The sequence below is a fragment of the Gobio gobio genome (assembly GCF_949357685.1).
Source record: "Gobio gobio genome assembly, chromosome: 10".
In the NCBI taxonomy this organism is placed as follows: Eukaryota; Metazoa; Chordata; class Actinopteri; order Cypriniformes; family Gobionidae; genus Gobio; species Gobio gobio.
In genome coordinates, this window is record NC_137116.1 from 26,469,506 (window position 1) to 26,482,708 (window position 13,203).

At 36.9% G+C, this 13,203-nt stretch overlaps 1 protein-coding gene across 1 annotated transcript in view; it reads right to left on the bottom strand.

Annotated features, from left to right (window-relative positions):
* Nucleotides 1-1,003: 1,003 nt before the first annotated feature.
* magixb (MAGI family member, X-linked b) overlaps nt 1,004-13,203 on the bottom strand; it is a gene marked incomplete at its 5' end in the record, with an annotated part of 128,246 nt that continues 116,046 nt past the window's right edge. Inside the window, 5 exons of the mRNA XM_079826257.1 lie at nt 1,004-4,182; nt 9,465-9,603; nt 10,723-10,869; nt 10,976-11,043; nt 12,462-12,662. Coding sequence (XP_079682383.1) covers nt 3,101-4,182; nt 9,465-9,603; nt 10,723-10,869; nt 10,976-11,043; nt 12,462-12,662 — 1,637 coding nt within the window. The 3' untranslated portion in view covers nt 1,004-3,100. The remainder of the gene's footprint in view (nt 4,183-9,464; nt 9,604-10,722; nt 10,870-10,975; nt 11,044-12,461; nt 12,663-13,203) is intronic.

Below are 13,203 nucleotides of genomic sequence, written 5' to 3' on the forward strand. Positions count from 1 at the left end.
GTACTCCACACGGCCTCGGGGGGTTAATAAAGGCCTTCTGAAGCGAATGGGCATTCAGAAAAATCGTAAATGGCGCGATGTATGACATCAGACATAGTGTAAGTGTTTTGAACTGCGAGTGGCGTTATACTTTCTTTGTAAGTTGAATACAGAAGGCAGTCTGGCAGAAGCTGGATATTTTTACTTTATAACGTGTTAAATAAGGATATTTTTCTTACAAAAACCCATCAATTCACTTCAGAAGGCCTTTATTAACCCCCCCGGAGCCGTGTGGATTACTTTTATAACGGATGGATGCACTTTTTTGGGCTTCAAATTTTGGGCTGACATTCACTGCCATTATAATGCTTGGATTAGCCAGGTTGTTTATTGATATAACTCTGATTGTATTCGTCTGAAAGAAAAATGTCATATACACCTAGGATGGCTTGAGGGTGAGTAAATTATGGGATCATTAAAATTTTGGGGTGAACTATCCCTTTAATCTTTGTATTTGTGTTAATCATACTTTAATAGTTGCAAGAAATGGGGGCTATAAATATATTACTTTTTCTTGTAAATGGCATAAAAGAAAAACTTGAAAACCTTTAGGAAAATATGAATCATGACATTTCATTTGAACATAATTGAGATTTCCGAGGTCACAGAAACCAAGAGTCTTTTGTTACAAAGGCAATAAGGGCCATTTTGAGGGTGTGTATAGGGGGCTTAATAAAAAAAAGTTTACAGTTTATATATCTGCTTCCTGAGATGTCCGAGACCCAGAGGGCACAAGATGAATATAATAATCATAATCATTTATGGATAAATGCATGAAAAACAAAACATAAATGTCATTATTATAATGGCTTCAGGGGAAACTCATGGGAGTGTGACAAATATAGGGCCTCTTAATAGTTTAAGTTTACATGTATAAACACCATTCACAAGAACGCTAAATTACGCAATCATCCTTAAAATGCATTTTAGCAGAGATCTGAATAATGCTTATTTCAAGGGGGAAAGCATAACAGTGTTGCACAAATTGTTCAAAGTAAATGTTTCAAACATGAAATCTCAGTTCAAAAGTTTGGGGTCTGTAAGATTTTTTTTATGTTTTTGAAAGTCTCTTATGCTCAGCAAGGCTGCATTTATTTGACCGAAAATGCAGTAACAACAGACATATTGCGAAATATTATAACAATTTAAAAGAACTGTTTTCTATTTTAATATATAATTTATTCCTGTGATGGCAAAGCTGAATTTCAGCATCATTACTCCAGTCTTCAGTGTCACATGATCCTTCAGAAATCATTCTAATATGCTGATTTGCTGCTAAAGGAACATTACTTATATTAGTATCAATGTTGAAAACAGTTGTGCTGCTTAATACATTTGTGGAAATATTGAATTTTTTTTTCAGATTATTTGAGTAATAGAAAGTTACAAAGGTCGCCATTTATTTCAAAAAAACATATTTGACCTCTTGACCTCAAACTTTTGAAATGTAGTGTATAATCCTCATTCAATATTTTCTCTGTAGCTAATGAAATGTAATCATACACCATAAAGTATTTCTCTGGTTTATATGGAGATTTGGTACAGATTAAAGAGAGTTCACACAGTGGTACAGAAGAGAAAAACAGCTGTGCTAAAGGTAAGAACTGGACTCAAGCTACCATAAGAGATAACAAGAATATTTGGCCCTAAGCATTATCATTTTGTGGCATACAAAGTCAACGCACTGTAACAGTCTGGCAGAAAAGGAAAAGATGTTGTGTTGATCACGGCAGACCTTCTTTATGGAGGACAAAGTGGAAGAGAAGAAGAGAGAAAGGCTTGAGAGAGCAAACTGGAGTGGGAGTGTTCAAAATATAATATAATACTAATATTAATAATTTCCTGTAAGTGGTATTTGGCTGCACTGTAAACCCTAACGCTCAAACGGTTTGAGTAGAGCCAACTTAAATTAAACAAATTAGCTCAATCAAATTAACTTTTATAGAACTTTAGAGTATTTAGAACTTTCTTTTTATTTTGAGTTCTTAAATCTGACACATTTTAAGTAATCTGAATTGTTTCATTGTTTTGAGTTTTATGAACTTGTTTCTTTTCATTTAGACTAACTTAAATTTAACCGAAACTGGGCTGGGATTTCTATTTCCCAGCATGCTTTGCCATGACACTCAAAAGGGACAGTAAATGCCAAAATTAAGTGTTATATTATGATTTTTATGCAAGATTAACGCTAAGTGGGAGATTTAGTAGTTTTTAATGTTTTGTAATGCTAGTTTAGATGAGTTTCTGTTATGTTGTAGGGTTACCATCATAATGAGTGGAGCATGAGCTAACCTCATTCAGCAAGTGCTATGCTATGCTAATGCTACCAAAGCATTGTGTAACCAATTACAAAGGTAGCATTTATTGAATTAGCTAGTTAAAGCTAGCCAAGTTTCCACTAGTAAAATTTGAGATCACATTATATTTTTAAGTTAAATGTATGAATTAGCTTACTCAAATATTTCAAGTTCAGAGCGATTAAAATGTCTGAGTACAAAATAAACTACCTTATACTTTAAACTTGGCAACTTGCCATTGTGTACTATGAATAATACTGGCACAAATTACTTGTTATTTTCCATATTTTTAAATCACCTATAGGATAAAAGCGCCTGCTAAATTAATAAATGTAAATGTATGTAAACTGCTTAATGGCCAAATCAAAATAGGAACAGAACAGCTCTATTAAATGTATTACAAACAATTCATCCATGCATGTTTAATTTTTTAAACATGTCTAGACCTTGTAATTTTTAGTTAAAATGCATAGGTCGCTCTTCCGGTGAAACGATAGACTTCTCTCTGGTGACGTATGGATTTCCCCAATCATTTAGTTTACTTAAACCTTACTGCTTTCTTATTATCGACTGCAAGCTTGCATTCAGATCTGCCTCCATCCAATGAAAAATAGGAGAACCTAGTCTCCTGCCTTCATTTATTTCTTTTCAATAATACGTTTTACTCAGATGTACGTAACAATACGGGAAAAAAACGTAAGTTTCACTTCCGTTTCTTTGCGACTTTAAACCTAAGTATGAGCAACATTAAAATAGATCATAAATCATGTTTCAGTTCCTCTACCTTTCCCTACCATTCGTATCCTCTCACCCTCTCTAATGATTCTCTGTGAGCTGGGTTTTAGCCAGAGGCCTGGAAGTGGGGGCCCCGGGGCCCTTTGTGTGGTTGAGTTATTCAGATACACAGAGAGACCAGATATACTGGCTGCAGAAACGCTACACTCAGAAACACTGGCTCCTGACTCTGACTCTGACTCTGCGTAGTCGGACGGCGCAGACGTGAGGAAAGCAAACGGGGGCTGATTGAACTCAGTGTCCCCTGTCGGCCCTTCCAATGAGAGGCCAGTTAACGGTCGAAGTGCACGCGGCTGAATGTCTGAAGGTAGCACACGGACGCCCAAATAACGCAGACGCTTATGGAAACTTGTTTCTTGCTCTCCGTTCAATTCCTCTGGAATCGCTTGCTCAGTTTTTTTGTTCGGCTCCCACTCGAGCGTTTCCTCATTCGTCAAACTCTCATTTTCTCTCTCCCATTCATTGTCGCTCTCTGATTTCCTCTCCTCCTTCTCCCATTCTTTGTCTTTCAGCCTTTCTCTCTCTCTTGTCCACTCTCGTTCTGTCTCTCTCTCCCACTCGTCCTCCTCCTCATCTTCCTCCCACTGCAGTTTAGGCTCAGGAAGTCTCTGGTGATTGATAGTTTGTGTGTTCTTGCTCTCATCTCCTTCACTCTTTCTCTCCACCCGTCTAACCCTCTCCTCGCTCTTGCTACATCTTGACCGGTCTCCCCTTCTCTCGTTCCTTTTTTCCTTCTTTCTCCCATTTCTTTCAACACTTCCCTCCAAGTTTTCTTCACTATGTCCTCTTACTGTGTTTCTAGGCAAGCTCTGTGACCTTTTGTCTCTCGACCTTCGCCTCCTGTCCTGACTGCCACCCTCGAGACTGTCAGGGCTCTCGCGGTCTCCTCCGTCACTTCCCCTCACCCTTTGTACTCTCCGCCCTCGGTTGGTCTTCTCTGGTTTTTGAACACTGGATGTGGCATCCTGTTGAGCACGGCGATGGCCTACTGCAGCCAGACCCGACTGCAGGGCCTGGGGTGAGGAGGAGACGGCTGTGACGTGATCAGGGTCTGAGAGTGAAAGCGCACGAGACAGATAATGGTGGAGAGAAAGGAGAAAAATTAACATTGTCATCATTTACTCACCAATTACATTCAGTTCTACTGTTGCAGATTTTGGAAGGCAAGACAGGATTTGTGTAGGAAAATATTTCAGTAACTCTTGTTCAAGTAAAATGGAAAGTCATTTACAGTTTGGAGAGTTATGAAAACCAATCACAACCAATGTTCCATGAATGTTTCACTCGGGTCTTTTGTCACCCTCTTCAGTGAGGACTTTGAGGTCATTCTGAATGCCTTGTGCTTCACATTGAAAGCTGCGGCTGACTCATTAAAACTAAAAGCTAAGAAGCTTTGAAATGCAAAAGAGTCTGTTTGATATGCTAATAACGAACCATTTAATTATATGCAGTAAAATAAGACATAACTCTACAATAAAAAAAAAATACAACAAAACCCAAATCATGTTTATGATTACAATAACATCAAATAACAAAATAATTAGGGCTGCCAAAGTTATTCTTAAAAATTGTTTCCAAAAGGGGGTTCACCAAACCTTTAGTCTGAAGAAACTTTTCTACGATAAAGAACCTTTTGTGCAATGGAAAGATTCCATGGACGTTAAAAGGATAGTTCACCCAAAAATGAAAATCACCCCATTATTTACTCCCCATCAATCGGAGTTATTTTAAAAAATGTCCTGGCTCTTCCAAGCATTATAATGGCAGTGAATGGCAGCCCAAAATTTGAAGTCCAAAAACGTGCATCCATCCATTAAAAAAGTAATCCACACAACTTAATAAAGGCCTTCTAGAGCAAATCGAAGGGTTTGTTTAAGAAAAACATCCATATTTGAAGCGTTATAAAGTAAAATATCTAGCTTCCAGACTGCCTTACGAAGAAAGTGTAACGCCTCTCGCAGTTTAAAGCACTTACGCTACGTCCGATGTTATACGTCATATCAGTAATGCTTTTTCGTAAAATGAATACGGAAGGCAGTGTGGCGGAAGCTAGATATTTTAATACATAACATGTTAAATATGGATATTTTTCTTACACAAACCCATCGCTTCGCTTCAGAAGGCCTTTATTAACCCCCAGGAGCCGTGTGGATTACTTTTTTAATGGATGGATGCACTTTTTTGGGCTTCAAATTTTTGGCTGTCATTTACTGCCATTATAATGCTTGGATTAGCCAGGACATTTTTTTATATTACTTTGATTGTATTCGTCTAAAAAGAAGAATGCCATATACACCAAGGATAGCTTGAGGGTGAGTAATTTTCATTTTTGTTTTCATTTTGGGTGAACTATCCCTTTCAAGGTTCATGGAATTATCAATGCAAATAAAGAACCTTTATTTTTTAAGAGTGATGTTAATGTTTTTAAATATGTTTAGAATAGTTGATATTCATATGGTTTCCTGCAGTTTAGTTCACTTTCTCAACACTTGTCGGAATAGTCTAGCAGGATATTTTCATAACCAAAATGTCTAATATAATTGGCTAATATAATTAAGAGCGGGACTTGACATTAACACTCGCCAACCCACCAAATGCGGGTGGATTTCAGCAGTGTCATGTAACGCAGTCACTCCTTCAAGTCATTTAATTATTTTCCAATTCTAGTCTTTTAAAAAGGCATCTGAAATAATAAACTAAATGCAATGTAGTGTCAAAATATAAATGTTGTGTCTCATTTAGTCAAAATATCTAGACTTTTCAATACATATCGACACTGAAAACGCTTCCAAAAGGCCAACTCATTTTCCACAGAATAGATACACGATACTGTGACACAAAAAAAAACCTACGTTCCTTTACTCACTCGTTTCAGTTTCTAATGTTCATGTTACAGGGCTTGAATTTCGACATGGGATTGCATATCATTTTATTAATTCCCGCAGATTATATGCTCACACCCAAAGTGTGCACACATAAAGCCGCCTCTCAGTACTAAATTTAGTGCTTTTTAACTGATTATTGCTCTTAAACAGTCAAATACACACAAATTAATGTAAAAAAATGCCGGTCTTGGCGAGTATTCAAGTGAACGTAAACAGTTGAAAAAGAAAACGCATGTGTAACAGTATAATGGAACTGTGTGTAAAGTCTTAAAGGGGTCATGAACTGAGAGTTCAAATATAGTTCATCATACTATAAAAATATCCTATAAGTTTCAGAACTGAAAACTTCCTTGTTAGTCCAAAAACTATTTTATTGTAACCAAGCCCAGCCAAGCATTGCACCTATAATAGATAGGTGAAAGACCACCTCTGCAGAAGAAGATCAATGCTTACTTCATCATTGCAACTTTGGCCCCGCCCACTGGCATGTTAGTGAGATGACGAGAAGAGAAGAGCGATACAGGATCACTAGACTAAAAATAACATTACATTCCAAAAGATCCTAATGCTAGGAATGTGGTTATTTATTTTTAACAATGTGAATGTCTCAGCTAAAGAGAATTTATTTGTATTCGGTACATTTCACTGTTGATTCTTTGGTAAATCAGTAGCAATTTCAGCGCAGGCTTTGCAAAAAGACTTTTACAATATGGGCTCGACGGTAATGCCACAACATGCAAGTAACCGTGTTAATTCTAATGCCTGATCTGTGACCAGTGATTTCTGATATGAAATGATTCATGTACAGTCAGATGTTCTTTGTCTTTGTGTCAAATCAAACCAGCGACTAAACGGTCAACTTCACATTGTTTCTCTTAGTAGAATGAAAATAATCTGTTATTCAAACTGTGATTAAACTATATATATAGAAAGCAATTTAATATGCAAGGATGTCAGCCAATCACAGCAGTGGGCATTTACGCTGAAGTCTCACAGCAGACACGCCCCTTTCAAACAGAGCGTTCAAATCAGAGGGCTAATATCCCGGTAGGAAAAATGCCTTTTATTCCTAAATTATGATAATTTTTTTATGTAAAAAATTATAACAACATTACAAGTGCACCCCAGGAAACATTATAAAACAATAAAACAACGCAGGTCATGACCTCTTTAAAGTGACATCAGCCTAATATACCCGCTGGCAAATTATGAGATAATGTTAAAAATATCTATATGGTAGTTTTCCCCTATGGTATGAATGTCAAAATTGTGGCCAGTGAAAATGCTGAGTAACTTTGGAAAACTACTAGCCACAGTGGCTGGTGAGCAAAAAAGTTAATGTCAAGCCCTTATTAAGAGCTAACAAATTTTTTAATGATCCAAATTAGAATATTTAATCATAGTGAAGCCATTTGCAGTCTTTGTGTGGCAGGACTTAATTACCATTCCGAATGAAAAGGTATGAAATAAAAGCACAACACGCCGTTGATGGTTGAAATGGTAATTAGAGGGCCAACTAAGGGCTTCTGCAGAGTCAAAAGACATCTCGGTAACATATTTTGTTTTCTCTCATTAAACAAGGAGCTGAATGCACTGGGAATGAAAGGACAACATTTCGAAAAGAACAAACAATGTAATAATAAAATGAACACATTTAATCATGCCCCCTGACCCATACATTCTGTAATGAGGAATGGAGCAACTGAAGCTTGAAATGCCCTCTAAATGTAATGCATGCTTTAATTATCTGTCATAATAACCTAATGTCTCTTAATTATGTTCATTTGGTTGGTTTATAAGCATATTATCACGTTGATTATTGAAATTTAAACGATTAAACGACAGCCATATGATATTAAAAAATTATTTAATCAATTGCATTTTTTTTTTCAAATCTACTGACAGCCTGAATATAATATAAATAAATAAACTGCAAGTTAATTAGATTAATCTGTAATTACCAACACACATTACAGCTGTTTTTAAACCATTACCTCTTCTGTCATACAGTATCACAAACAGGTTGACATCACAGAGACTTGTGGTGTATTATCAACATATGACAGGGAGACCGGGAAACATGGTCAAAGACGTTTAGACGACAGAGAAACATGAGAGAGATGTAGAGAAACAGTAAAATGGAGGACTAACAGGAACAGCTACCAACCGCGTATTTTCTGTCCTTCCAATCACATAGAAACACGGTTCGCCCAGCTTGGAGTTGGTCATACAGAGAGAGAGACTGGAGAGCTCCACTAAAGGAGGAGGAAAAGAAAAGAAAAGGAAAAGAAAGCCGAAAGAATGAAGACCAGGGGTTAAGAGAGGTGGGGAGGTAGAAACGTTTCCCTCATGGAAGTTAGGAGGAGAGTGAAAATTAAAAAAAAAAGGAATAGGAAATAAAGACAATGAAAGATCAAAGATGAAAATCAAAAGAATGCAATGAGATAAAAAATAAGGATGAAGGGCAAATGAAACGAGATGACCCAAAATTAAAAGCAAATTAGTAGTGAGTGTAAATAATTTGTTAAAAAGACACAAATGATGAAAGAGGATAATAATGAATTATAAAAATATGAAACAAGAGAAAAGGGAAAGGGGAAAGTACAAATAAGAAAGCAGAGAACAGCTGTTAGTAAGCTTATAGATACAAAGAAATATATTTTCATAAGAAGTCAAAGACTGTTGTATAAAGACTATTGACAGAAACAATCTCTGAATAACAGTGACAGTGACATGTATACTTTTGACCACACCATTCATTAGAGCGTTTTAATTTTAAAATGGTAAATGTTATCCTGGGTTTTCTTGAATGACATTTCACACTGCTCATAATTTACCCAGGGTTAACAATTAATCCTGGGTATTCATAACTTGATGTTTCACACTGTACATTCCCAGGGTTAACTGCCCCAAAATTGGCTCTAACATTCTAACACCCCATTGTTTCACACTGTACAAGACGGGCACCGCAATGCCGCTAATATAACATTAGCACCACTAAAAAAGCGGTGCTAACCCTGCTTCTAAATTACAAATGTGAAATGTTACTTTACCCAGGGTTAAAAGCAAGGTTTAAAATGACAACCCAGAGTTAAGTGCAATGTGAAAAGCCCTATTGAATTCTACACATTGCAAGTCTACATCTATTTCTATTTTATAATTTTGCTTCAGCTGTTATAGATAAATAAAGATGCCACTGATGGCTTTGCAATAGTAATTGTACCATGGTTAAGGGGATTTTACGCTAATAAAGGCCATTTACCACAATTAAACCACTGTTACATACAGACTCTCATGGCTTATTTCTTTGTGCATAATATAATCATATTATGTTATTTGATATCTGGTGACTCCATGATCCTAATAGCAATGTGAATATGACCATCATGTTTTAGATGATGTATGATCACAGAGTGATGTTTAGCTGACTTCTGACCTGTTGTCTTACCGTAGTCAGGGACGTATCCGTTTCCTCTTTTGAAGACGAGGTGTATCCTGCTTCCTCCAGTCCTGATCTGCTCCACAGCCTGACTGTGAGTCATTCCTGTTGTACTGTATCCATTGATCTCCACCAACTGATCGCTCACCTACAGCATACACAATTACAACAGAAATTATCAACAATTGTGTTTTAGACATTTTTTTTTACTGTGAATGAACATCAACATTTATAAAAGCACTATATGCCTTAGATTATAGGACATAAGTGCAATAAAAAGGTGTTTGGTAAGGTGCTTTTCAAAGTGATCAGGCTGACAGTAAACTGTTTTCAACATTGACGATAAGAAATGTTTCTTGAGCAGCAAATCAGCATATTAGAATAATTTATGAAGGATCCTGTGACACTGAAGACTGGAGTAATGATGTTGAATAATTCAGCTTTGCTTTGCTATATATTTCAATAGAAAACAGTTATTTTAAATTGAAAATAATATCTCACAATACTACTGTTTTTACTGTATTTTTGATCAAATAAATGCAGCCTGGGTGAGCATAAGTGACTTCTTTACATTAAAACAAGAAATCATCTTACAGACTCCAAACGTTTAAATGGTACGGTATTATAAAATGGCTGAAAATGTATCCTGTTCCCAAAAATAAACATTTTGCAGCCTTTAACACACACACATACACGTCTGGTTTACTACCTTTGTGGGGACTCTCCATAGACGTAATTTTTTTTATACTTTAGGAAATGTTATATTCTATCCCCCTACACTAAACTAACCCTACCCCTAACCCTACCCATCACATAAAACAAAAAAAACTCATTCTGTTGTGATTTATAAGAATGTTTCTTCCACTGTGACACGAGTTCCCATGAGTCTGTGTGCATTCAGGTTTTCTATCCCCACCGGGATAGAAAAACATGCACACACGCACACACACACGCACACACACACACACACACACACACACACACACACACACACACACACACACACACACACACACACACACACACACACACACACACACACACGGACAAACACCTGCTTAGATACATCTAAATAAGGACGTCCTCTTGACTTCTATTGTTCTTAAGGGTTAGCTAACTATAATTACCACAGACTAACTCTAACCCAAAAATAAAACATTATTTCGTCTTTTTACGTTTTTCTAAAAGTGTTTTTTTTCCAGGCATTTTTGTATAATTTTATCCTCAAAAGTAATTATTTTATCTAGATCAATGCCACAATTCGCACCTGAATTTTGTGGCTGCGTGAGGCCGGTCCTCCTTCCATCAGTCCCAGCACATAGAGGCCCATGTTATATTCACTTCCTCCTCTCAGACTGAAGCCGAATCCAGTTGGCCCCCTTTCCAGTTCCACACTGTAGTACCGTGTGGCGTCCTGCTTTGTGTTTCAAAGTGGGGGAAAAAAGAAGGGAGTTATTCTTTGTCATTTATTTTGCCACACAGCTTATGTAAATGCATTGTAAGGTGAAGGTATCACTCACCTTTGATTTTGACCTGTGAGATTTCCTGTTCTTATAATCAGAGTCATTCTCTGCTCTCTCTGAGGAATCTGACGGGAGAAAGGTATTATTAGGATTATTATTAAGATACATTAGTAACATTATGCAATCTTGACTTTATATTGTATGATGCTAAACAGCATGTTGTCTGTTATTATAAATCTAAACTCTTTTCAAAGCTCTAAATCTTTTGAATGCTTCAAGTGAAACATTATGAGCCCTATCAACACAGGCGCAACGCAAGTGTTTTTGCTAGTTTCAGCCTGACGCAGTTATAATTTTCACGTCCAGCACTGTTTAAATACCATGTTGTTTAAATACCAAATGCACTCGCGCCCATCTGTTCGCCCATGGGTGTGCTGGTCTGTGTTCAGGCGCATTGTTGGCGCGTTGCTATTTTGAGGCAACTGAAAACGACTGCGCCATTGACCAACAAAAACCTGGTCGCAGTATTTTTTGTGTTATTTAAAGGGCGTGTTAGTAATATGCGCCTATAGGCATGTGCACAACGCCTGTACACTCTGCTTATTACACACACAGGGAAGCGCAGCAGCACACAAACATGCCAAATATTAAAAATAAAAGTATTACAATGTAAAATATTATTATTGTGTACATAAAGATAAAAATGCCTGCATGTCATAATGAATAGTCATTGCATGTATCAGAATTACCTATTTGTAGTAATGAGGAATTAAATTGGCGAATTATTTGACCAATTGTGGCAATACGCACATGTATTTAAACAGACGCGTCAGGTTGAAGGTGCATATATTCCTCCATGTAAATAGCGAATCCGCCATGGTGCAAGCGCAACTGGCTTTTAAAGGGAAAGGAAGATAAGACTCTGATTGGTTTATTGCACGTTAAGCCCAAAACACACCCATGACTCTTTAAGAGACTAGGTACAACACTTTTGGACCATGCGCCTGGAGCACCAACCATTTTTTCAAAAAGCAAATTTTCTAGCCAAAGTGGATTCGAACACGCCCGTGCACCTGCGCCATGCACTCAGATCATTAAAATAGGGCCCTTTGAGTATACGTATTTATGAGTATATGAGTATACAAAATATTGAGTACACAATTGAGTATACAAAATATTGATAACTTTAGTTCTTTTAAAACTATCTAAACAAAACGGAAATACCAACTTATTTGGTCTATTACTACTTTTTAATAACAGTAATAGTCATTATGTAATTTAAACAATGAAACAACACAAATACAAGAATGGGGATTAAGTAGAGAACAATAAATAAATAAATATTTATCTGTAAGCTCTGGACATTCAACCAGCAGCCAACTTAATGAGCTGCATCCTGGGATACATTTTATAAAGTATTGAAGTTGATATGACATTTTTGTTATAATGTTATCTACTGTTAATTAAAAAAAATAAATAAATGAGACTATTTATTTAATAAAGTAAAAGCGATCAACGCAAGTGTATGAAATAATCCTCTTACGAGCGCTGGCGCGGGGTACGATGGTCAAGCGGAGTGTGTTTCCAGCTCTCCTCAGGATCTGAGCCAGCTCTCTGTGAGGTAAATTCACCACTGATCTCCCATCCACCGCCTCCAAACGATCCCCGGGCCTGATCTGACCGCTGCGAGCCGCCGGGCTGCCTCTGCGTACCGTCACAAACCTGTGAGGCAGCAGAGACGCTGCTGCAGAACAAAGAGAGATAAATGGCATTCATTTAACATTGTTAACATTGCTGCCTCTGCAAACCCCGTCAGCACAATATCACAATATGTTTAGGGTCTAGAGCATTGTTATGTTGCTAAGGTGTTTTAAGCAGTTCCTAGGGAGTTCTACATGGTTGCTAGGGCACTGCTTAGTAGTTTCTTCCTGGCACTGGAATCAATAATTATACCTCTGATAGACTGTCATTTCATTGGGCAAAGCAGAGAATGCATGAAAGATAATACTGAGACAGACTGAAAGAGAAAAGAACGAGAAGAACCTGAAGATCTTCAGAAAAATGTGTTTTTGTGCTTATGTGATGTTAAAAATCCTTGGTCCAATATCCTTCATTTTTGTCGTAATTTTTGACCCCACACTCAAATAAACTCAGCATTTTTTCAGTTTAAGATGATTGACAAAATTAAATCTTTCCTCCCACACAAGGACTTAGAAACTGTTCTTTAAGTATTTATTTAATCGAGATTTCAACTCAAAGGTCTGTCATGAAACTCTAGATGACGC